Genomic DNA, 27057 nt, shown 5'->3' with positions numbered 1-27057 from the left:
TAGATAGATAGATGGATATGTGATAGATATGTGATAGATATGTGATAGATATGTGATAGATATGTGATAGATATGTGATAGATATGTGATAGATAGATAGATGGATATGTGATAGATATATGGATATGTGATAGATAGATAGATAGATGGATATGTGATAGATATGTGATAGATAGATAGATGGATATGTGATAGATAGATGGATATGTGATAGATAGATAGATGGATATGTGATAGATAGATAGATGGATATGTGATAGATAGATAGATAGATGGATATGTGATAGATAGGAGATAGATGGATATGAGATAGATAGATAGATAGGAGATAGATAGATGACAGCTTCTCACATGTTGCTGATGTTTAGCGACTTCCCTGCTAGTCAGGCACAGGGGCCCCTTTGCAGGAGAGCAGTGTAACATGCAGGGACAGTGCATGGAGGAGAGTACAGGAGGACTGCAGGACAGCAGGGTAACATGGAGGGACAGTGCATGGAGGAGAGTACAGGAGGAGGACTGCAGGACAGCAGGGTAACATGGAGGGACTGTCAGGGAAATATCCCCATATCTCGATGTGATGTGTGGTTCCAAATCATTGTATAGTACGAGCTGCTCGGTGAATCACTCAGACCTTCACATGTTTGAGAGAATTCCAATTTATTTAGGTTGCAGACAGTTTTTATAGGTTCTTGAGACAAAGGAGCCTATTGACCATACCCACATTCCATTAGCCTTCAAGAGGATGTAACTGAAAGATGATCCGTGTACACGGGGGGATGGTGGGAAATGGTACATAGGAGTCTTTTCTATCAATAGAGCCAAAAATCTTTGTATAGATACATGTTACACAAAAGAAAATGGATTCTATTCCCTCACAATTCCTCCCTTTTGTGAATAATTTCAGGTACTGCTCAGGTGGTACATTGACATGTGCTAGTCACACATCCAGGACTTATCTAACCCTTCACCTGCTTCCCTCCTGAGCATCCTGAACATTATATCACAACACAATTAATTCGGTCCTAATATTAATGGTAGGTTCTCTTCACTACTCTCCCTACATTGTACTAGGTATATATAAACATACTTGTGTAAATGGACAGTAGCAAAAGTGAATCTAAGTGATACTCAATACTTATCCACCACGGAGCATATAGAGTCTTAGACTGGTGTCTCACCCTGTGGGTGCACTGAACCATCATAGGGTAAAGGGCCCTTGGCAGACATTGCTTGTCACCTTTTTGCCATAGTCCACCCTCCATCCATGGGGTCCCAGTTACTCCAGTCTTGCTTCCTCACCTGTGAAGCCTGTTTCTATATAGACAGGAGTATAGATAACCCTACTGGGCCAGCGAGGGTCACGGACTGTACTGATCCAGGCTCCTTTCCCCTAGGCTTTCCTAGTAACCAGTATGGTCACTTCATGTATTAGAGCTTCATAGGTTTTACCTTCTAGGATGGACCTTTATTATAACACTAAGGCCTCTATCAGCTATTTCAAAGTCTCATAGTTGTTGATATACTTACTATATGAAGTTAGGAATCATAAGGAATCCCACAAGACTCACATTCTTCCCCTCTGCCACTTTACACTCCTCCATCAGTGCCTTCACCTCCACCTCCTGTACAGACAGGTAGGTCAGGAGTGGTTCTGCTGCTGTTACCTCATGTTGTGTGACCGCTGCACATCTGATGTAGAATTAACCTCATTCCTGGTTTCTAAAGCCATCTACAAAAAACTCAAAATGCAGATTAATGATATATTCAGTTTTGACATTACAAAAAGGTAACTGGTTCATTTATCATTAAGTTAATAGAAAATTTTAAATACAACCCGTCTACCTCATGTCTCCCCCCTTTGAATCTAGCGAAAATAGTGGAGCTGGATTCAATGTAATACATCATAAAGAGGGCACATTATAACCGAGGTTTCTAGTCATGAAGAGGTGAAATACTATCAGGATAGTCCAAAACTACTACAGAAGCTTTTTATACGTAGGCAGCAGTAGGATACAAAACCAAGAAGGATCCAGGTTGTCATGTGACACACGATCAGCAGAGCTTCCGGCCTGTGTCCTCTCCTCTGAGGTGCTTGGCTTAAACTTAAATGAGAACAATAAAAAGTGAACAATATGTTCCAGAAAAAACACAGTTTTGGGACCAATGCCGATGTATCAATGCTGTATAATTATAAAACTATAGAGTCATACTGGGGACACATGCTGGGGGCACATACTGGGAGACAGTGTTACTGAGCAGAAGCATCACTAGAGACAGTGACGTAGGAGGCTTTTAGGTGTGTTATAACTTCTGCCTAAAAAGCTCCTAATAATAATCTCAGTCATAGCTGCTGAATAGGAGTAATAGTGTAGGGATCATAGGGAGCTTTTACTCCTGGTTAAAACAATAAAATTACAGATGTTGCACCGAATCAAACCCTAATCTGCTAAGGACCATGAGGGTTATCAGTAATGAACATACATTCTCATTGTTCCTTTCTTCTCTTAACATTCCAACATGTGCTCCCCCTCCCCCCCCTCCTGTGTTCACTGAGACAAGGGGGGGAGGCAGCCCCCTCCTTCTCCCTGTGGTGTCTGTAGTACTAAGTGTCCCCGCATACCAAAGAACAAAGAAAGAATCCAACACACCATTTGTAACATCTAAGTTCACTCCAATTGCAAAATTGCTAAAACTTTTGACCACACCCTTCAAACTTTTAGGTGTATTATAAAGTTTTACACTACATTTCTGATGTTTTTAAACATAAATCACAGGATCTCTCAGGTCCAAGCCTACAATGAACAATTGTCCACAATTGTGTGCTGTGCTTTCCTCACATCTGGTAACTGATGAAATACCACTAGCACTACACATGATATAGACAAAACACATATTTATCTCTTTGCCATAATCTGCAGGAATGTATAATGGAATAAACTCATAGAACATCTACAGTATCTGGCAAGGGTCAGCTCAGGGAATCCAATAGGGACTGCACAACCGTCCAGGAGCTCTCCCCACAGAAGACCAAAATCCGTAACAAATATGTTACTACCCGGGTTTTTGGACCTTGTAGTTCTGAGAGGTGACTCTTAGATAAGCAGGCACAGTCTCCTACATTTATTCCCTGGGTACTATATCTTAGTTGTCTTCTAAAGTTACAACAATACAGCTAAATACAGCTAAATACAGCTGAGCGGACTGTGGGATGCAAATCCAAAGATCTTTAGGCAATGCATCATTACCCATACCACTGGTCTACTAAAGTATATCAAAGTGAGAAACATCTGCCCCCTACAGGACAAACATCTGAACACTACGTCTTTGTTCTCTGCAGAGCCCGCACTTTTTCAAATCTAGTCTTGACCGGATATATTCCAGTGTGGGGGTTGGGTCTAGGTGCCACATTGCATGCACATGTCTCCGCCAGTCTGTTTCTTTGTTTCCATACATCAATTCATCCACCATTTTTGGGTGGAGGCAGAAATTTTTTCTACTAAATGTTGTCTTTTGTCTGTCCAACGTTTCTGTCCGTCATCGTCATAACACTCATACAACACACAATTTCCTATGGCTGTTTCTTTATAACCTCCTCTGGTCACTTCCTCTGTAACTTTCTTCTATCCACTTGCAATTTCCATCATATCATTATCATTATGCAACCAGCCTTTGTTCTTTTAAGAACCTTTCCATTTACCAACATACAAACAACCATCTTTTTGATATACTTGTCCTTTTTCCAACATTCTCTGACATCCATTTTACAGCTTCTTTTTTTTTTTTTTTTTTATCATTCAAGATCCGTACGTCTGGTTTTCCCTCTGAATTGCCTCTCATCCTACCTAGCAATTTTTTTCATCATTTTCCTATATTATATCTCTAGTGCCGGCACACCCTCGCAGTCCCCCACTCTTCCTTAGGGCAATTTTAACCACTTCTAATTCTAAAATTTTTTTTTTTTTTTTTTAAACCGTTTGCCCGTCAAGAGATGACTGCAGTCCCCTTCCATGAAGCAGCTCTGGAACCTACCACACAAAATAAATTTATAAAGTCCGACTGTCCAAACTCAGTCTACTTTGTCTCAAGCGAATTACGTTCCAAAAAGCTGCTTGTCTAAGAGACTCTTTAGGTAGGGGCAATTCCTAGCACGTTCTTAAAACCAGTACAATACAGTATCACAATAGCGCTATCAAACACACATGTTCAAACTCACACAATATCCATATACACTACCACACATCACATGGAGTTTTCAAATAAACTAACAAGATTCTTTGGACTGGGCAATATAGGCATGCAACTCACCGGATGTAGGAAAATCTAATCAAGGAGAGACAGAACAATTTTGTAAGAAAAAAACTTCTTACCTTTTTGTGCAGCTGCATGGTCTGTCTGTCCTGAAAGGATTATCCCTAAATTCTCCGGTAGGCGTCATGCAAACCCAGGTCGCTGTTCGAGCGCCATGTTTTGTCAGGGAAATATCCCCATATCTCGATGTGATGTGTGGTTCCAAATCATTGTATAGTACGAGCTGCTCGGTGAATCACTCAGACCTTCACATGTTTGAGAGAATTCCAATTTATTTAGGTTGCAGACAGTTTTTATAGGTTCTTGAGACAAAGGAGCCTATTGACCATACCCACATTCCATTAGCCTTCAAGAGGATGTAACTGAAAGATGATCCGTGTACACGGGGGGATGGTGGGAAATGGTACATAGGAGTCTTTTCTATCAATAGAGCCAAAAATCTTTGTATAGATACATGTTACACAAAAGAAAATGGATTCTATTCCCTCACAGGACAGTGCATGGAGGAGAGTACAGGAGGAGGACTGCATCAGGAGAGATCAGAGCTCAGCCTGTTACTTGTGTTATCTCTGCAGCCTCCTGTGTGACCTGACTAATGGTGGAGGGAGGAAAGGGCTGATACATTTGCAACACCCTCGCCGATGCAATGGCGAGGGAGGGTTTGCGAATACGTCCCACCTGCATATACCCACATCACACTACATGGTCCTGATAGGACATAGCGGTATTGCAGTGGTGAATCCTGCCTGGCAAGGCAGAGGTTAAGTATTTTGTATGATGCAAGATGCTGTTGTCCAATGATATGTGTTACATCCTGTGCTCTGTAAGCTGAGATGTGATTGGAGGAGCAGCCACCACCTGACCAAAGGGAGGTAGTAAAACCTCTGGCCAGGAATGTTCTGGATGATTATTCTAGTGTGGAATCCTAGAGATCAGTGAGTGAGTGAGAAATCTCAGTCTAGCCCATACCAGAGCAGGAAGAGCCTAGCCCCTGCCTCTGAAGAGTGGAGTATTAGACTAGAGTTAGTGTAGTGAGGAAAAGGGGTATCATCTTACCTTTAAAGGTGATACCTGAAGCCCTGCAGGACAAGCTGAAGCTTCCTACCAGGACACAGCTGCCTCCCAGCCTGCCCTCTACATCCAGGCTGGTGAACTATCTCCTGAGGCTCCCTCCAACTCACATCTCGGCACCCCATCTACCTGTTAAAGGCACGTTTGCTGCGGTTCCTGCGGTTCAAATAAAGAACTGTAAGTTGTTTTCTTCAACTTCTGTCTCCGTCTGGTCCCTGCTAATACGGCTGCCTTCATCACCGGCACCCTGTCCATCACCCAGAGACTCACCCTCGGGACATTAAGGGGTTGCCCCAGGGAGATCCGCTATAGCAGCCTCTCCCTCATCTTTTCTTGCCAACACCACCCTGCTGGAGACCTGCCAGGCTGTAGGACAGCCCTCCGGTTCCCCCGTACCAAGCACCGTGACAATAGCGTGCTTAGGCCGCAACCGCCAGCCACTCCGGTACAGCGGGCCCCGGCTGTCTCCAGGCCTCACTTCAAAGGCTAGGCCCCGGTGGGGGATGATGCAAGTGGCGTCACGAATCACAGGATATATACTTCTGTGCCTTATCCTGGCACTAAAGACTGTACTTTATTAAGAAAAAGACTGTGCTGCCTAACCCTGATGCCATCCGGGTTTAGGCCCAAGTAATTGTGTGTTTCTGGATTGAACTGTGGTAATGCTGCCACGTGCTGTCGAGCGCCGCTCCAGCACTCAAGAGGTTAATCCCTGCAAGAACTGTACCAGCTCTGCTACATCCGGCGCTGCCGCGCCTGAAGATTTTTACCTCAGAAACTGTGGCGCAGCAAGTAATTCCAGCCCGCCAAAACTTTCACTGGCGGGAAACCCAGAGACATCGCTAAGCTCCGCCCCCTGCGCATGGCGCGAATCCTGCCTCAGCGCGCTGTGGCGCAGCAGAAAATTCAGCCCGCCACAGCTCCTGGCGGGAAAGACTCAAGCTCCGCCCTCTGGCGCGAAACTTGCCCGCGCTGCAACGCCAGTGAGAGCCCACGAGGTACCTCAGAGTCAGCGCAGCCGCCATCCAGCATCAAAGAGGTTAATCGGCCATCTTGGATTTCTCCACGTGCTGTCTCCTGTCCTGCTGACATGCCGCACAGCCTCCGAGATGAAGAACCAAGTGTCGCATGGCTTGCCCACGAGCCTCGGGCCCCTTCCTCCGCTGCACCGCTTACTGCTGTCTCCCGTACGCAGTCTTCAATGGCGGATTCTCCACAGCGGCTGCCTCCTCCGATGACGGACCTCCTGAGGACCACCGCGGATGTGAGTACCATGGCCCCCAGGGCCTATATCACAGTGACTGTGACTATATCTCCCTTAGCCCCGGCTGGGGTACAGTCCGGCCTCCCTGCAGAGGGTCAACATCTACCCATAGGAGGCCCGGCTACAAAAGGGACTCTCTTAAAGGGGCCTGACCCCTTATCTAATGCTGCTGACCGTCCTGCGGAGTATCCAGGACCACCCGCTAAGAGGCCCAGGCTGTCCAGTGAGAACGCCCTGCCAGCTACAGAGGTTACCACCGCCAGCGCAACAGCGCCCCCAAGAGCTACAGGTCAGTCCAGGAACAACAATCCTTCAGCTGTCAGCAGTGAAGAAGTTACAGCTCCTGCGGTCATCATCCTGCGCTCCACAGCACCCCCAGCTACAGAAGGTCAGCCAGAGAAGTGCCTGTCTCCTTCCTTTGCTGAGATGCCTGCTGCTGCAGATGACCTCCCTGCTGTTCCAGCTCCAGCTTCTGGGTGTTCCATGTCAGCAGTTCCAGTGTCGATCACCAGATGTCTTCAGGTGACAGATCTCAACACTGCTTTCTTCACCCAGGATGATGATGTCCCTGCTGCAGTTCCTGCTTCCATGCCTGCAGCCATTGCTCTTGAGCAGCAAGATTAACCCCTGATGGGCTGAAAGCCCACTTCAGGTACTGTACCATGTACATATTGTATATTTCTGTCCTTTCCCCAAAGAGCCAGAGACTTTCCTGAGACTCTTACCCTTATTTATCTCAGTCAAGAGATTCCTACCAAAGGACTCTGTCCCTCTACACATAGAGGAGACCCTTTGCTTCTCAGTGCACTTTTCCCCACATCAAGGGCTGTACCCAGAAGATGGACTTTGTCACTAGAGACCTTCTGTGAGACTTTTGCCAGATACTCCAAGGAAAAGTTGCCACTTTATTTATTATCATTTTGCACTTAATGCCTTCCTTTTTAGGTATGGACATTCTGCTTGCACTCTTTATGCCTTTTCTTTGCAGGAAAAGAGACATTCACTATTTTGCTACCCTGAGTAGCCTATCTACTTCTGTAACGTTTGTAACGTTTTAAGATGTGTACCCATTGGGCTCCTAAGCCAATGTGAATTTACCACCTGTTTGCACACTGTCATATATGCCAGTAGTCTGCATTAACCCTTTCATAGGCTTTACAGGTTGTAGTGTGGCTGTGTCGGACCGTCTTTCTATGTAAAACACTGACCGCTACCTGATCCCTCAAACTGAGGTTTGCACGTGGGGGTAGTCCGTAAACTGCGGGTCTCTAGGGGACCGGGGGTGTTACACAGATAGCACCTGGATGCCACCCATACATGGGTAAGGATGCCAGTCAGGAGGTACTCGTGTCGCATATGCTAGCGCAATGCAGATGGACACCTTATATAATTGCCGCCAGGGAAGAAGCGTTGATACAACAAATATACAGGCCCTGGTGCAAGGAGTGGATTACAGGACATGACACCACACCTTTCCTACTGTACAGTTCGGTTTAATGGCGTCAGCGACCAACTGTCATACAGCTATATGTTTTTGTCTCAGTCCGACACCAACCCAGGTGCCTGTCTCCAGGACCATGGGCGGTTTGTCCCTACACCTCACATAGCCTGCATTTCCTAGAAGTGCCCTTAGCCCCCTCTGTGCCCCAAACCATCTGTAGTCGAGCCGAGGGCGGCTCTTTCAATTGCCCCCGGGGTATGCAACACCCTCGCCGATGCAATGGCGAGGGAGGGTTTGCGAATACGTCCCACCTGCATATACCCACATCACACTACATGGTCCTGATAGGACATAGCGGTATTGCAGTGGTGAATCCTGCCTGGCAAGGCAGAGGTTAAGTATTTTGTATGATGCAAGATGCTGTTGTCCAATGATATGTGTTACATCCTGTGCTCTGTAAGCTGAGATGTGATTGGAGGAGCAGCCACCACCTGACCAAAGGGAGGTAGTAAAACCTCTGGCCAGGAATGTTCTGGATTATTATTCTAGTGTGGAATCCTAGAGATCAGTGAGTGAGTGAGAAATCTCAGTCTAGCCCATACCAGAGCAGGAAGAGCCTAGCCCCTGCCTCTGAAGAGTGGAGTATTAGACTAGAGTTAGTGTAGTGAGGAAAAGGGGTATCATCTTACCTTTAAAGGTGATACCTGAAGCCCTGCAGGACAAGCTGAAGCTTCCTACCAGGACACAGCTGCCTCCCAGCCTGCCCTCTACATCCAGGCTGGTGAACTATCTCCTGAGGCTCCCTCCAACTCACATCTCGGCACCCCATCTACCTGTTAAAGGCACGTTTGCTGCGGTTCCTGCGGTTCAAATAAAGAACTGTAAGTTGTTTTCTTCAACTTCTGTCTCCGTCTGGTCCCTGCTAATACGGCTGCCTTCATCACCGGCACCCTGTCCATCACCCAGAGACTCACCCTCGGGACATTAAGGGGTTGCCCCAGGGAGATCCGCTATAGCAGCCTCTCCCTCATCTTTTCTTGCCAACACCACCCTGCTGGAGACCTGCCAGGCTGTAGGACAGCCCTCCGGTTCCCCCGTACCAAGCACCGTGACAATAGCGTGCTTAGGCCGCAACCGCCAGCCACTCCGGTACAGCGGGCCCCGGCTGTCTCCAGGCCTCACTTCAAAGGCTAGGCCCCGGTGGGGGATGTTGCACATTGCTATGATCCATGTTGGGAGAGGACTCCTCTGAGCAGACATGTCTGGCTGCAGTTACCTTGTATCTGCTGCTGTAGGCTCCTGTGTAGCTGGTGAGCAGTGGCCATCACAGCACAATCTCTGCCCCTCCTCCTCTCTCACCTCCTATTGGCTGCAGTGTGTCAGGTGATCTCTCAGTGTGCAGAGGAGCTGTGAGTCCGTGGAGTGATCTGTAGTGGAGAACAGCTGACTGACTCCCTGTGCGCAGACTCGGCCAGATCAGCTGTTGCTCAGGACGGGACACAGTTACCACCGGGGGGCGCCAGCAACCAGAACAAAAGGAGTTATCTCAGTAAGCCTGCAGATTTTGTAATAAGTGTAAATGGTGAAAGTACTTTTAACAATGCATTGGACCCAATTACAGCCATTTGCTATGGTGACACAACCCCTTTAAGAGGACAGTCTACCATCAGTAATCTGGTGGTAGTTGTCCTTTAAAAAGCGCCTAATACTCTTCACTCATTACCTGTATTAATTGTACCTGTTTGAACTTGTTTCCTGAATAAAGGACACCTGTTCAGGGTTGGCAAAACGGGCCCCCAGCCATTGGCCGTATGGCTGCCCGAATCACCCACCAGGAGTATCAATAGCACCTGTGTTTAAAAAATCTACCAATTGTCTTAATAATAATAACAATTTGTCTTTATGCATTGTGAATCACGCATTCTTTGAGAATGTTGTAGCTACACGGATCTAGAAACATATCTTGTTTAATCCCTGAACCAAGTGGTTTTGCTTAAAAACAATTATAAAATTCAGGACCTTGGGAAAGCAGCGTGCAGACTGGCTGCCGTACATAAAGGAGCTGCCTGAACTGTTCAGACAGGATCAATCAACCTGAGCTGGATGACTCATACTCAGCAGCTAGGGGATGGTGTAGCGATTGATTACATCTGCCTGTCAGGGACAACACAGTGATGACGTATTCTTGGCTTATGCTGGGCAGGACAAGGCTGGTGCATTGCATAATTAGGGCAAGAGGAGACCCCCAGGGCAGCCACAGGAGTGACAGATGTTTCTGAATCCGTATAACTACAGCATTCTCAAGGTATGTTTGGTTCATAATGCATAAAAGCAAATGGTAGGTTTCCTATAAGACACATGTACCATTGGGACAGACAAAGTGGGACCTGTCTGTCTTACTCTCTTTGTAGTGCGGAGGTCATCACACGCAGCCCAGCAGAAAAGCAGAGAAAAGGAATCTGTGTAGGAACAGGCAGGTAAGTATCAATTTTATTAATTGCCACATGCAGATTCTATAGAATTATGGGGGAGCGTTACTGGAGTCAAGGTGAGTAATTGCTTTATTATTTTTAGAAATAGGGCATGTACTATAAGGGGGCTGCATATTCTAATGAGAGCTGTATATAATATAAGGGGATTGTATATAATATAAGGATGTTGCATATTATAGAATAATGGGGGCTAAATATAATATAAGGGATTGCATATTATGTAAGGGGGTTGTATATTATAGAATGTGGGAGCTGCATATTATAGAATAATGGAGGCTGTATATAATCAAAGAGGTTGCATATTATAGAATAATGGGGACTATATATATATTATAAGGGGCTGCATATTTTATAATAATACGGGCTGCATATAATATAACAGGGGCTACATATTACATAATATGGGAGGTGAGCTGGACATTATATAACCTGGTGGTGGCCTTTTTAATAACCATAATTTAACTACATATTATACAATCAGGGTGGGCTGTATATAATATAACTTGAGGGTAAAGCACGGCCATACATACGTCGCTGTCGTGTCTATTCGGCCTAAGTATGTATAGTGTCAGTCATTAGTAATGTCATCTTTTTCTAATCAGGTTGTTAGCACTTTTTAAAGATTTGTCTGTGAATTCAGTAGGATGAGTATAGCATTAGGGGTGGGTGGAGGTCTGTCTATATATCTATCTCTATCTAGGAAAAACAGCAGCCTTCCAGTCCAGGTATCAGGTGAAATAAGCTGTGATCCTTATTTAAAGCTTTAACGTTTTGTCCAAGAAGCCTTTTTCATACTCGAAACATTGCAGCTTATTTCACCTGATACCTGGATGGTAGTTTTAATTTGAGACCTCACTTTGGCCCCACTTTGTGTGGACAGGTGCAGGGCCGCTTTTAGATAATCAATCACACTCTAACCTCTCCAACATGGACAATACCAAAGCAATGTCTAAGGACACCAGGGACAAAATTGTGGACCTGCCCAAGGCTGGAATGGGTTACAGGACAACTGGCAGCAGCAACTGTTGGTGCAATTATCAGAAAATTGTAAAAAAAAAAATCTTCCTTGGTACAGGGCTCTGTGCAAGATCTCACCTCATGGGGTAAATGGCGATTCTGAGAAAGGTCCGGAATAGAGATGAGCAGACGGAACTTTCGCCCAGGTTCCAGTGCATCCCGCATAACCCGGACATATTGGCGCTGTGCATCCAAACCGGCAAACTGACACCCCTACCTATTTAGCCATGTCTCTGATTGCTCAAGAAATACAGGAAACATCTGAGCTCTGAAATTTGTTTCTGTACCAAATATTATGTTCTGTTTCATACTTATTGCATGCAAAAAATCATACAATGTGATTTTTTGCATTTTTTTAGATTCTGTCTCTCACGGGTGGAGTGTACCTACAATAAAAATTACAGACCTGACAATTCTTTGGAGGTGGGAAAACTTGCAAAATCAGCCTGGGATTAAATACTTTTTTCCCCCCACTTTATGAGAGTAGTATATTTGATAGCAGGTTTTATAAGTGACAGAGCAGAATGTGAAAACTGCAGGAGGAGGAAGTGCTCCTAGACAGTGTAGCCTGTGAAGCCGAAGCATAATTTTAAAAGTTGATATTAGAAGGAAGGAGACCATGGATAACAAATATACGATTATTACCACAGTCACAGTGCCTGGATCTATGAGTAAGTGTCCCTGGTTTTTCATGCTTGATTTTGATGGTAGATTTTCTTTAAATTGCTTATTTGCAGTGAATATTGTGTTAAGAAATGGAAGGTACATAGCACACAGCATACAATAATGACTGATACCATGCAACATATCAAAACTTTTTAATATTGAGATTTATAAAAAAAAAAACGTGATGAAAAATAGTCTGTGTCTAATTGCATTATTTCTGTGCATGAAGATTGAGATAATAATGTAAAGTAATCTCATTTCCAAGTATGTGAGCCTTATCCCCCCCCAAATCCACTAATACTCATAAATCTTGTAAGAGGCTCATGTTATGTTATGTTATGTCGCTCTTCACACATAAGCTCCTTGTGCTCTGCTCCAAGTCTCTGCTTGTAAAGGCAATGTCTTTTTCTGCTGGTATGTGAAGACAACACCAGCGGCCCAGGCCGTCCTCAGCATCCTCAAAACTTCTCCGGAAAGGATTCCATCTCCTCCTTGATCCGTTTCTCCACCAGCAGCATGAGCTGGCTGTCATTGCATGGGATGTTGATGCTGGCAAATACTTGTTTCTTAGTCCTCTTTGCTGTAACACATCAGTTAAAAAATATATGTATGCACATTAACAGATTCACAAGGTGGTCTGATCAGCTCTTAAGTGAACCTGTAAGATATTCACTGCTGCCTAAGGGGATATGACGACACATTGGAGGAAATCTGGAAATCAGATTTTAGACAGTTTACCAACCAGAGTGACAATAGGACGTGGGTCAATGGGCGTGCTCCAAAAATTCTGCAGATGTGCCAACAATATTTTTTCACAATTGTACAATTCTTTCAAGCCCTCCAAGGTGTTTAAACCCCGGTGGGATCTGATTACTTCCACAATATGGTACCATGCTGCAGTATATTGTGAATTTACTACTCTGGCCTGTCATTCGGAGTATCTAGTAGATGGCACCACATGACAGGCCTGGGGGTGAGGTGGGGGTTGGAGTGGTGTCCTCAAAGAGGCTAAATGTGTGATGGTGCCTGATCGACAAAGGATTGGTGGTAGGGCGCAAATAGGGGCACTGATCCTAGCAGTTACAAGACGTTGGCTAACTCATTGATCAATGAAAAAGAAACCTATCTACCCCTAGTTTATCATTGTTTATAAGCTGCCACCGCTAAGTGCAAAATAGCTATAGTTAGTCAGGAGGCCCAACAATATATAGCATTGATAAGTACCGTATATACTCGTGTATAAGTCGAGATCCCTAATTTTACAACAAAAACCTGGTAAAACCTATTGACTCGAGTATAAGCCGAGGGTGGGAAATGCATTGGTCACAGCCCCTTCCCCCAAGTATATAGCCAGCCAGCCCCTGTAGCCCCAGTATACAGCCTGCCAGCCCCTGTAGCCCCAGTATACAGCCTGCCAGCCCCTGTAGCCCCAGTATACAGCCTGCCAGCCCCTGTAGCCCCAGTATACAGCCTGCCAGCCCCTGTAGCCCCAGTATACAGCCTGCCAGCCCCTGTAGCCCCAGTATACAGCCTGCCAGCCCCTGTAGCCCCAGTATACAGCCTGCCAGCCCCTGCGCCCCGGGAAATGTAGCCTGCCAGCCCCTGCGCCCCGGGAAATGTAGCCTGCCAGCCCCTGCGCCCCGGGAAATGTAGCCTGCCAGCCCCTGCGCCCCGGGAAATGTAGCCTGCCAGCCCCTGCGCCCCGGGTGCTACGGCTGTATCACCATCAAGGTCGCCCCCCATCTATCATCCAGGGATTCATACTACAGACACTGGGTTGCCCCAGGGAGAACCAGTACCACAGCCTTTTCCTCATCTAATTTCTTGCACACACCACCTGCTGGAGACCTGGCAGGCTGTAGGACAGGCCTCCGGTCCCCATAGCAAGCACCGTGACACTAGCGTGTCTAGGCTGCAACCACCAGTCACTCCAGTATTCTGGGCCCTGGCTGCCTCCCAGCCCCAAGAAAAGGCTAGGCCCCATTGGGGGATGTTGCACAATGTCAAATGACTTCCTTCTCTGTGAGCAGGGAGCACAAGCTCCTTCCCTCCCATGAAACCGACTCAGAAACACAAGATTCATAGGGTTTATCAGCACATGGAGAGGAAGCAGGTACTGCAGCAAAGAGTGGCCAGCGCACTCTCTGATGTCAGCAGAGGAATGGTGAGTAATGAGGGGGGTTTTTTATATACCCGAGTATAAGCCGAGTGGGGAACTTTCAGCACAAAAATTGTGCTGACAAACCCGTCTTATACTCGAGTATATACGGTATACATAAACACACAAACATACATACATACACTGTATATGAACACAAACTACTACAGATCCAAGAGATACTCACATAGCCTCTGTGCAAAAGAACTTGAAGTTGTATCAGACTTATCTCCCAGAATCATTGAAGACAAAGGCATTGAATCCTGCAATAGAAGTGTTCAAGAAAGATTGTTAAAGATGAAGCACAAGTCATTTACACTACACATACTACATTTATTCTGGTACAGTAAAAATATTCTACATAGCATTAAAGGGGTATTTCCAAGACAAGATTCTTATATATACTCAGGATAACAAAATAACAAATTCTCTCATTTAGTGTTATTTAAAGGGAACCTACCACCACGATTCTACTTATAAAGGTAGATCGGGTGGTAGGTGGATGTAAGGGACATGAGGATAGCTCTTTTTAGAGCTTATCCACATGTCCCCGCTAACTTTTACTAAACTTTATTCCCCTAATATGTAAATTTACTTATTACTGGGGCGTGGAGTAGCCAGGCATGAGGCTACACAGCGTGGCTACTCCACGCCCAAGTAGCCACATTACTCCTCCTACCCTGTGTAGGCCTACGAGGAGATGCGCACTGAACACACAGGGTAATAGAGTTTATTAAAAGTTAGCGGGGACGTGAGGATTAGTTCTAAAAAGAGCTCTCCTCACGTCCCTTACATCCACCTACCACCCGTTCTACCTTTATAGGTAGAATCGTTGTGGTAGGTGCCCTTTAAAAAAAAAAAAAAATACAGCATTTCACAGTTATAATTCCAACCCATCTCTATTTGTCCTTGTGTATACAATTTCGGTTGCCTCTGGATCCACAGTAAATCTTTTGACTATGGTTGGATTTTTCTCATGAAGCTATCTCTTGTCGGCACACTGCAGTGCTCTCTATCACCTGGACCCCCCCCCCCCCCCTGCATTACAAGACCAGCTCAGGCACAGGCACTTTCTGTCAGCAGGCAGCAGTGTGCAGAGACTTACTCTACAAGCTACAGGCAGATAAGGTCTTTATCCAGGAGGGAGGCATTTAGCAGAGCTGACTATGTGTGTGTTATAGATGAGTTAGCAGAGTTGAAAGTGTCATTTGTATCTATATCATATCTATTTCATGGATCTCATCATCTCAGTCATAAATCATGTTCATTCAATTATATATATATAAATAAATATTTATATTATTTTTTTTTATTATTTTTTTTTTTACAGGAAAAACATTATTGTTCTCCATGCATAAATGGCAAATTTTGATCATTCAAAAATATTCTTACAGAAGCTTTCCCAGAAGAGATGCTAGAGGCAACTATAACCACTATAACAAAGCCAGGCAAATCGACAGATTGTCTGAAAACTTTTACACCTATTTCACTTATAGTAGGTTCTGGCACCTGGGTCTCGGGCAGGGGGAAACGAGTGGGTGGGTATGATTGCACACTGCAGATTTAGGAACTGAAGTAATGTCATGCCGTAATGTCTACAGGAGCGCTTGGCACTAATTAGCATATTTTAAAAAGTATTTTCTTTTAGTGTTATACAGGTTTATTTTAGGCCAAATGAGAATATTTTCCAGAAGCAAGAGGAAAAGGACGAACAGTTTGCGTATTTAGTCCAAATCATGTCTACTCGATGGGTAGATTTCCTTTAATTCTCATACAGGAAGCTAAATTTGACTGCAACACTTAGGCTACATTCAGACGACCGTTGCCTGCCATACCGTAGCATGGCGGGCACACGGCGGTGCGCGGGGAGAGAAGGAGGAGGTGAGTGCACCCATTGCTGTCTATGGGGGACGTATATTGTCCGTATATACATCGGCCGTCTGAATGTAGCCTTAGGCGAATACCTCAGGAGTTGTCTCAGCTGGACCAAACAGGTCAAGAGACAATGAAAGGCCATCACCAAATCTTTGCATCTTTTCAATGGTGCGGTTCCACTGATTCAAGCTAGGCCTTTGGCCTCACCCTTTCACCACACATAAAAAAGCTAGAAGACAATTATCCTGTCAGAGACAACTCCATTCCGGATGTAGCTGAAGAGACCCCCACCGATCACAAAAAAAGGGGTCCAATTGGGTTCCACGTACCTCCGTCGGACAAGACGGCCGTGCATAAATGTCTGACATTAATCTCTATAGAGCTGATGGAGATCTGGGGTGCGCGACGCTCAGCAATCTCCATCAGCTCCATAGAGGTTAATGGAGCAGAACGGTCAAGCACGCCTGTCTGCTCCATTAGTCTGACGGAGGTACGTGGGACCCAATCGGATCCTTTGTTTTCGTGATAAAGAGCGATATAACAAAAATGAAAAAATAAGAGAAAAACATATTTGCTCCAAAAAAACAAAACATATTTTATTCAAGCATTAATTCATTATATTTAAACTTACATGTAGCAACCCACAACAAATTATACAGTACACAGCAAGTATACAGTACATTAGGTCAAATAGCAGATGGAAGATGAAAACTAGTAACAAGACAAGGACCCATACCAGTGAATGACACTATTATCTCTGAAAGATAGCCTCAGGAAATGATTTAACAGGCAGCTTGGTCTCTCTCTGTTCACTTGAGGTAACTGATATCTCACTTCGCTGGCCTGTGTTTGGGCTCCTGCATTTGTGCTTTATAGGTGTGTGTGTGTTCGTTATACTATGTTAATTTTTTTTAAGTACAATTAGGGGATAGAATTTTGTCCTCTGTGTTCCCATGTCCACACATTATAGGGATATGTATAACTCCTATTGCTTTCTTTTTCTTTTTTTTTTGTGCAACTTTTTGTGAGACTCTTGAGACATTTTAGGTGCAGAATCAAGCAGCATACCAAAGTCATTCAAAAAGTCCACAACATGATATTCGCTGCGAAGTAGCAGAGGCCTTAGGTGTATCGACCGGAAAAGCAAATAATATTTTACATGATAAGTTGGCAATGAAAAAATTGCGATTGCTCACGGTGGACAAGCGGATGCGGCTGTAAACTTCGAAGCAGTGCTTGGAGTAATTTAAGTGAGATCCAAAGGAGTTTTTGCATTGAGTTGTCACCGTTGATGAAACCTGGATTCATCATTACACACCAGAAACTAAGCAACAATCAAAACAATGGATTTCTCCCGGTGAATCTACTCCAAAGAAGGCGGAGAGATCATGGCGACAATTTTTTGGGATGTGAAAGGCGTCATCCGCAAGGATTTTTTAGAAAAAAGAAGAACAATCACTGGACAATACTACAGTGAGTTATTGGACCCCTTAAACAAAAAAATTGAAGGAGACACGGCTGCATTTGGCAAAACAGAAGATTGTTTCACCACGATAACGCACCAGCACATTCATCCGGAGTTGTCGCCGCGTTGCGTTATGAATTGCTGATGCACCCCCGCATTCACCCGATCTGGCTCCCTGCGACTTTTTCTTGTTCCCTAACATGAAACTACGGCTTGCGGTAAAAAATTTTTAGCTCAAGGAAGTCATCGTCGAGACAGATGCGTATTTTGGAGAGTTCAACAAATCCTATTTTTTGGAAAGGTTAGAAAAATGGCAGGAACGTTGGGAGAAGTGTATCTTTCTAAAAGGGGACTATGTTAAAAAATAAAAAAAAATTAAAAAATGGCGTCTTCATTTCTACAAGGGGAACTTATTGAACTGCTCTTGTATGTTAGACCCAGGCTTACCATATATACTAAAGTAATCAAAAATTGTGCTGAAAAACTCTAACTCTGCTTATGCTTGAGTCAATGAAGTTTCTTATATTTTCTGTGTTATTTTTCCATGAACAAGAATTCACATTTATTGTTGAACAAAAAAAAAAATCAACTTCTCTAACATCCTTATGCCTCTCCAAACATGCAGAATGTTTTGTGACTCAATTTTATCAGAATCATTGGCCCCAATCTCCCATGTTTAGCACTTTCCTTCAATGAGCCCTTGTTGTCCGGATAGCTGCTCATAACACACGTCATGACCTCTGGCAGCATCTAATGATACTAATGCTAATGTATAATGTGGGGGCGCTGCTGCAATAACTGCCTCCAGGCCTTATTTTCAGGGGGCCTGGACAAAATTGTCCTAGGTCTTATTTTCAGGGGATGTCCTATTTTAGGGGAAACATGGTAGTAGAGAAGACATGATGGCAGATCCTGTGGCCGCCATACTGGAGCATGGTGTATGCTGATGTACAGCTGGTAGCAGAGGTCTACTGTAGGGATAACCGGGAAGTGCCCCTCCTCCCGGGTGATGCCACCGTTACTGCCCCATCTATCCAACCACATCTTCGCTTTATCACCTTATACTGGTAACTACTGGGACAACTAGGACAGCACACAATGGACACTCACGAATCTGCTGCACATGGCCACAGCCAGACTGCAGAGACTGGCGGAGGAGCCGACCCACAGGAAGAAGCAGTCCTGCAGACTCATGACGTGGAAGTGGACGAGCCGCTCACTGATCTTCTCGCTGAAGTTGTGAATAGAGATGAGACGATGTGACAGCTCCATGGCCTCCATGCTTCCCCTGGCCGGTACCTGACTTCCGGGGACGTCACTTCCCCGCATGTGTCACATCGATCGCCAAAACAAAAAACATGGCTGCGGCGGAGGTTCCCGGGGCTGTGTAGCGGTGAGGTACGACGTGTGCGAGGCGAAGACTAGGGCTCTACTGTCTATAGCGCGGAATGCAGGGAGACACAGTCATCTGTAACAACCGGTCAGGAACCTCCGGGATCAGAGTCAGAAACTAGTCCGAGACCCCCGTGATCAGAGACAGGAACCAGTCAGGGACCCCCGGGATCAGAGTCAGAAACTAGTCAGAGACCTCCGGGATCAGAGACACACACCCGCCCCCCCACCCCAGATCAGAGACGGGAACCAGTCAGAGACCCCCGGGATCAGAGACACACACCCCCCACCCCAGATCAGAGATGGGAACCAGTCAGTGACCCCAGTCAGTGACAATAATTTAGAATTTTTTTTCATGGGAATATAAGACATCAAAAATTAATATAAGACGCTGTCTTATTTTCAGGGAAACAGGGCAGTTATGTGTATTTCATTTTTCTTTTCTTTTTCAGGACATTAAACAAGTATGGCTGGCTATCATTCCTTCATTGGTTACCCCTGGATCATTGACTGCCTTGCTAAATATGACAGTGCTACTGCCAAGCAAAAGCCCGTCCCTGGTCAGGTAGTGGAGGTAGGTTGGCTATAATGCCCAGGATTTATAATCAAAGAAATATTGGACATTCAAAACATACTGGTAGATTGTGAGCCCCATTGTGGACGAGGACCAATATGGCAAACTCTGTGCAGAGCTGCGTAATCTGTGAGCGCTATATAAATAAAGGAATTATTATTATATTATTTTTCAGCACTTAATAATATAAAGGCATTCAGGTTTCATTAAAATGGACACTATTGTTTCATTTTATTGCTTTTTCTGCTAGAAAATTGTTCCCTTTAATTTGCTGTCTATCCCTTGTTGTCTTGTGAAATCTGTCTGTAGTAGCAGAAAAACCAAGAAGTTATTTAGTGGCCCATGAGTGGTCATAAGATTTAGATAAAACTGGTGCTGGCCACTTCCATTAACAAGATGATTACTTGTTCATATCCCATGGTGGAAGAAATAATAAAGTAAAAAAAAAAGTTCAGAGACATATAATCGAAAAAAAAGTCTAAATCATAACACTAACCCCACATATATAGCTTCACCTTGTAATGACCTGTAGAATTAAAAAAGATCATTATTGAACCCGCTTGATAAACACCGTAAAAAAAAACTTTAAAGCGCCCCCCCCCCCAAAAAAAATTATGAGTTTTACCTATTTCATCCCATAAAAAGTGCAATGAAAAATGAACAAAAATACATATGTACTCCAGAATGATACTGTTGCAAAGTACAACATGTCCCACAAAAAACAAGCCATCAACCAGCTCAGTAGCCAAAAAAATAAAAATGTTATGCCACCTGGAAGACGGTGATGCAAAAATGATACACATTAGTTTTTATTTGGCAAATTTAGTAAAAAATAAAAAAAGTTTCTGTCTGGTATCCCCGTAATCGTATTGACCCATAGAATAAAGATAACAGAATTATTAGGCTATACGATGAACATCAAAAAAAAAAAAGTACGGTAAAACAAATCTAGTACAGAATTGATGCTTTTTTTTTACTCCTGCCCTTAAAGAGGACCTGTCACCCAAAGTAAGCAGCTCCTAGTGCTTGAACAAACGCCGCAGAGTTAGAGTGATAGCGTTACCGGAAAACCTCCTGGAACGCTATCTAACACTGCGGCGGGGTACAGTATAATTGTCGGACCGCTCGCAAAGCTGTCCGACGTATTCATGAGGGGGTGGGGTTGGGCCGTGGCTAGGGGCAGTGACTGTCGCGCGGCAGTCACCGCTGGCCTATGGAGCGAGCGGGCCGATACGGGGAAGAGGCAGCGCCTCGGACCGCCCCCTCATGAATACATCGGAACGCTTTGCTCAAGCACTAGCAGCTGCTTACTTTAGTAAAATTTGGGTGACAGGTCCCCTTTAAATGAAGTTAATAAATTTTCAACAATAGGAGATACCAACCCCAAAACGGTAACACTGGAAAAAGCATCTCATCAAGTAACTGCCACATTTGGGGAAAGGGGGAGGGGGGGAATTGCAGAACAAATTGTAAGGTGGATTTTCTCATTTTATCTTTTGGAAATGTGTAAATTTTAGGGCTAAATGAACGTATAACCGGCACAATTGACCATTCTAAATTTAGATTTAATTACTATGAATTAATTACTATATATCAAGGGGTTAACAATCTTCTTAAAAGCTGTTTCTGATAGTTTGAGGGGTGCAGATTTGAAAATGGGTTGATATTTAGGAAGTTTTTAATGTTATATATTTAAAATTTCAACAAAAACAGTAATTATCCCTAAAACAGTAAATTCTAAAAATACGGAAGCCGTGTGACATCAAAATAAATTATCCAGACATTAAAAATTATGAAAATGTAAAGCGGACACATGGGAAATGTTATACAGCAGCTATTTTAGGTGGTAAAGCTATCTGCCTGAAATGTTGATTTTGATCAGGTTTTTTTTTTACACAAATAAACAGAAAACTTATCAGCCAAAATTTGTCACTAAAATGAAGTACAACATGTGAGGAAAAAATTTCATTGCTTTGAATTTTGAGTGCCTGAAAAAGTATCATGATACTCAATACCGATACAATATTTTCAAGAAAAGAAAAGTATCATCTGAATGTATCACATGGGCCGCTTTTAGAAATGTAATGCAAACGTCTGGGGTCGGGGCTCAGTCTGATCACATTTTCCTTTCCTTTAAAACACATGCGATCGGTAACGGTCACCAGTGATTCGCCAGGAGAAGCTTTAGTGCTTTATGACAGTGTAGTACATGTGTTGTAAAGGTTGTCCTGGGAATGTTAATATAAAATACTATACTAAATAGTATAATTTAGGGCCTATGTAGACGGGCGCTTTTGATGTCTGCGTGCTATCCTTTTTTTGCGGATGGCAAACGGACCCACTGTTTCCTATGGGTTTGTTCATATGTCCATTTTTTTTCACGGATGTGCAGGCAGTGACAAAAAAATTGTTATTTTGTCTCTCATGCAAACCACGTACATCCATAGAAGTCAGTGGATCTTTAAAAAATTAGATGTCTAATGCATGACCTCCGTATGCAGACAGTTTTTTTCTCAAATGTTGCTAGGCAACCAACTGGGAAGGGCAAGAAGTAAATGAGAAACCCATCAGCTTTTTTTGCATATGTGAAAATAACAGATGACGTACCGACGTGAAAAAAACGGATACAATACTGTTTGATCACAGGCATCATGTCCATATTTTTTGCAGATGCGCAGCAGACATGCCCGTCTGAAGGAGCCCTTCTTTTTTGTCTTATACATTTTTATTCATTTAATTTAACTGTATTATATGCTAAATTAATAAATGTAATTGCATAATTTAGAGCGTTGTATTTGGGGAAGCCCTGGGAGATGTAGAGACTCCATATATGGACAGATGGTGATATTTCCCTGATGACGTGGTCCCTGCTCTGCCCTAGCCTGGCACATCTCTCAAAGGGATTTCCTGGCTGATGTCTACTCTATGGGAATCCTCTGCAGACAGATACGAGGTGTCTGTACAACATTCAACATTAGTCTTTCAGTACCGCAAGCTATTCATCGCAAAAGTATTGGGATTTCGATGCATCCTGCAGCCCTATAACAGTATCATATTCCACAGGACTTCTTTTATTGTAACTCCATACAGCGCAATTGTGACAATATAGTTCTAAAAATTATTTTTGGAGAGGGTCTTGTATTTTAATTTATTCACTCCCCCCATTGCGCTAGCTGTCCCTCCTGGACTGCTAGCGCAAAGGGGGGGATAAATACATTTTCCTTCATTTTTGAAAGTGTAAGCAGCTGTGAAAATGTGAACACAGCTGCTTACACTTCCAGTAATGAAGAAAGACTGTTTCAAACCAGCCAAACGCATGCTAACATGTAAAAAAGCATGCATTTAAATAAAACAACTGGCTGGATTCAAATGCAATCCGAATGGAACAGGGAGGGCACCTGGTGTTTTGCATTGCTTTGAATAAACTTACACTTCCTACTCATGGTGACTGCTGTAACCTATAAGCTATCTGTGCTACAGTCATTGCTGTTCTCTAATTATGAACATCAAGTTCTTTGCAAAATACAGTTTTTATTTTGATATACTTTGGTTAGTTTGTAAAACACTGCTCTAGTGACACGGTGTACCCCTTACAAAAAATCCAGCAAATGTTGATCAATGGAGATTCCATTATTTCTGAAAAAATCAAGAAATCATACCTTGTTCTCTAATTTTGACCTCCACTGTGTATAACAAAGCTTAAATATTTGTCAGAAATGTTCCACTATTTATTTGCTATATTTTAACTTCTTTCCTCTCAGTTTCTTAGGATGCCAGATCAGTCAGTTCTAGAAGACTCAAAGCATCCAGAAGCCGTCATCAATATTTCTGATCAGAAGTACTACATTAGGGCAGTCATCACCAAGGAGGCGCAGCAGACCCTAGAAAGGTCTGACTATTGACAATTGTTGTTGTTTTTGTTTTGGCAAACAATGAGGTTGAAGTTTTCAGGAGTGTTGTGGCTTTTTATTCACCCTGTCCCTTTAATCTGGGATGCAAATTTGGTTGCAAATGTCCAGATGGTGGGCTTAATCTCAGCTTGTGATCCTGGGCCTGCTCATACATCCTGCTCAGTGCCTCCACCTTGGCATTTATTGACACCGCCAGCCTTTGCTGATGTTAATGGTATTGTCTGGAATATACAGGTTGGAAATCAAGAACGGTGTATGCGTGATGCTCTCAGTGGAGGGTGGTGATGTCATGTATGGAAGTCCCAGCCATTATCAGTATACTTCTGTCTATTTTACTGGCTCTAAAGGACACCATCAGTCATAGTAGAAGAGCAGGATTTTGGAGCAAGATCCAGTGTACTTGGGAATCAGTATTGGGAACACCTGCTGGGCATTTGCTCAGTGCCCTGTAGTGAGTAGAGGAGTATACTGTACAATGAACCTCTTTTCCCAGTTGTTTTCTGACAGCCACAGACTTATTTCAGTTCCGTAAGCCCTAGAAGTCTATGGGGATGTATAAAATACGGGATACATACGTGCTGCATACAGATGAAAAACGTCATGTAAATACGGGCTCATAAGGCCTGTAAATACGGGACTGGAGAAATCATATGGTCGTGTGAATGTAGCCTAAGTTTGTGTTAAAGCAGATTAGCACCTTCCAGATCATGTTTCTTTCATGGATTGCAGTGTGGCATCAACCAGAAAATTAGCTTAGAAGTGAGATGTAAATTGGTTGTATAATGGCAAGGAGGCCGAGATATTAGCGCTAAAGTCAAGCTCTCCCCTCCTCCGTATGCCCTTTTCTTTGCATCTAAGGACATTTTCTTGACTTATGTGCTAAATTCTACGCCTCTGTAACTGTATACAATCAATTCACAACTTCAAGGTTGAATTTCTAGATGCTGGCACCACACTGAGCCATGAAAGAAAAATTGGGACATTGGGACAGTGTCATACTGATTTATTGTTTTATTGGGTACATTTCAGATGACAGGTTCCCTTTAAGTTACTTAAGGCTACATTACATTACACGAATATATGCCCTCCAGGCCATAGCCAGATGGGAATACGTCTGGTGCTATGGAGAGGAGGAGGGTGTCCCATCCCCATAGAAATGCACGGCGTATGGGCCATAAGATGGGGAAAGATGGGACATGTCCTATCTTTTTCAGTGTACGGTACCACGCGGTGTGTGGCACCATATTGCTCCATGTGGCTATTGCCGTCTATGGGGGACTTATGTAACTGTTTATTCATGCATTTTGTTTTATTTTAGATATTCATGAAAAATTTAAATAGTTTGCATATCTTTTTGGAATGATATGTTGATGTTATAGGCCCAATGTGATTAACACATATGTTTCTTTTTTTAGGGACGATGATCACTTTACACTAGCAGATCTCAAGAACAAAATGATCATTTTGAAGCAGTTCTCTGTGTGTTTCACCGCGGTTGAAGATCTGGTAAGTGTGAGGGGTACCGGGTGTATGTTACAAATACGAATATGCATTTTCATGTTTGTCAAGTAACACACTGGGCCTATAGTTGTTCATTTTAATAACCGCACTGACTTTACTTACTATTTTAGAAACTTTTCAGAATTTCTTTTTTCCATTTCTGAGCCCAATAACCATATTTTTCCTTAGATGGGTTCACATCAACATTAATAGGGTACTTGTTTTCCCGTTATAAGTAACTGAACCATGACTGAACATGCATGGAAGGCAGTGGTTACTGATACATAAATGAAGGTCTTCCTACAATGTAAATGCTTGTTTCCATTGTTCTCTTTCTCTGAGGAGAACAGCGGAAACTATAAAGGAAATTGTGCCAAGAATGTAAGTTCTCATTAATGATTAATGGAACCTTAAAAAAAATCCTGAAGCAATCATCAGATATAGCTCTGACAAGCTGTAATTGGCTCCCCGCTTTTACCTCACACTGGGTCTCGGGCAGTCTCATTAGATCTCTAATTAGTGTAGGGAGCCAGTGTTGTGAGCAGAAGCTAAGAGCCCTGTTCTGAGGGAAGCCACCATAGGTGGACAGTCACGGCAGGGAGTCAGTCAGGGAGTGTCCTGTGGGGGGTAACATGGCCATATTTCTGTCCCACTGCTCTGACAGGAAAGGGGCAGGACACTACTCTATACAGATATATATTTAGATGCCCTATACTAATGAATGCTCTTGGTTACCTCACAGTTTGGGGTACATATTGTATTATAATTATCCCCCTTCTGTGGAAGAAGACAGCACCCAGCAATGTGACACTCGTCAGGACCTAATGAATGCATTATGAATGGAGACTCCTCTGGTCCCTCGCACTTCCTATCATGTTAGGTTTTGCTCAGTGGGAGTAGAAAGCTGAGTGTGTTAAAAAGGTATATCTGCATAATAATATGTACTGTTAACCTACAATTTTGGAATCATTTCGGAGTAAAGGCTGTTGACCACTTGCTACCTCTGTGCTGCCTATTAAGGTTCTAATTATCTGGCATAGATAATTAGGCATTATAGTACATAGTTCTCCTACCAGTACTAGCCTCACAGTATGAAGGGAACCAGAGAGCTAAACCGTGGTTAACCCTTTAAAGGCGTGCCATCTTCAGAGGTAATAGACTTAATGGGGAAAGAAATTGCCGGATGTTGAACGTTAGTTGTGTTGTATTTTCCTGTTGTATTTGTGCTGTTCGCAAAAGGGATTTGTAACAAAGATCTAGCTATGGATTTGTAGCGTTGAAAATATAAGCACTGCTAGACACTAGCATGCTACAGTGTGCACCCCATGTATAATTTCTTTTTTTTATTTTAAGTTGTGCTTTTTGTCTATTTTTAGAGAAGGTGCGAGTTTTACTTAACTGTTCAGCATTTCAGTGTTCTGCCAATGGAGACAAACACAGTGGACATACTAAATTGGTAAGTGGCTAATCCTGTTGTGCTGTGAAACTAAATCTGCAGTCTGGGCAGTGGCATGGCCATACATTGACCATAAGAAACGGAGGGGACACTGGATGATGTGATACTGTAGTCTCTTCCATTGCCATTTTATTCGAGCAAACTATAGCACGCATTGGTGTTAAATACTAGCAGTATGTCTTTGATGAGACAAATTCTTGTCATAATAATTATAATACCATTAACCCCTAGGCGCACCAGGACGTTATAGTAGGTCCACGCGGCTAGATGCTAAGCGCACGGGGACGTGCTAACGTCCTGCTTCTGGCACCGGCTCACGAACGGAGCCGGCACTAGAAGCAGCGGCTGTCAGCTGTCTATCACAGCTGACAGCCTGCGCTAACACCCGCGATCGGAGCTGACTCTGGCGTGTAAGAGTGTTTCCGCTTATGGGCAGCTCCGAGAACTGCCATGTGCCCCGGAGCTGC

At 43.7% G+C, this 27057-nt stretch overlaps 2 protein-coding genes across 3 annotated transcripts in view; one reads left to right on the top strand and one right to left on the bottom strand.

The window, feature by feature from the left end:
• Positions 1–12418: 12418 nt before the first annotated feature.
• PSMG4 (proteasome assembly chaperone 4) lies at positions 12419–19290 on the bottom strand. The gene is made up of 3 exons (XM_072152496.1): positions 18868–19290; positions 14605–14680; positions 12419–12839 (listed from the first exon to the last, which is right to left on the bottom strand). Exons 1-3 carry the CDS (start codon positions 19084–19086, stop codon positions 12718–12720), a joined length of 417 nt encoding a protein of 138 aa, XP_072008597.1. The 5' UTR covers positions 19087–19290; the 3' UTR covers positions 12419–12717.
• ACD (ACD shelterin complex subunit and telomerase recruitment factor) overlaps positions 19024–27057 on the top strand; it is a 28227-nt gene continuing 20193 nt past the window's right edge. Inside the window, exons 1-5 of one of the 2 annotated variants that reach the window (XM_072152492.1) lie at positions 19024–19155; positions 19602–19723; positions 23485–23612; positions 25050–25140; positions 26511–26590. In XM_072152492.1, coding sequence (XP_072008593.1) covers positions 19616–19723; positions 23485–23612; positions 25050–25140; positions 26511–26590 — 407 coding nt within the window. In that variant the 5' untranslated portion in view covers positions 19024–19155; positions 19602–19615. Of the gene's footprint in view, positions 19156–19176; positions 19238–19601; positions 19724–23484; positions 23613–25049; positions 25141–26510; positions 26591–27057 lie in introns of those variants that run through there. The other variant, XM_072152493.1, reaches the window with a different exon arrangement.

Source organism: Engystomops pustulosus, chromosome 5, assembly GCF_040894005.1.
Source record: "Engystomops pustulosus chromosome 5, aEngPut4.maternal, whole genome shotgun sequence".
Lineage (NCBI taxonomy): Eukaryota > Metazoa > Chordata > Amphibia > Anura > Leptodactylidae > Engystomops > Engystomops pustulosus.
The sequence above is the reverse complement of the archived record's forward strand: the minus strand, read 5'-3'. Positions and strand labels throughout refer to the sequence as shown.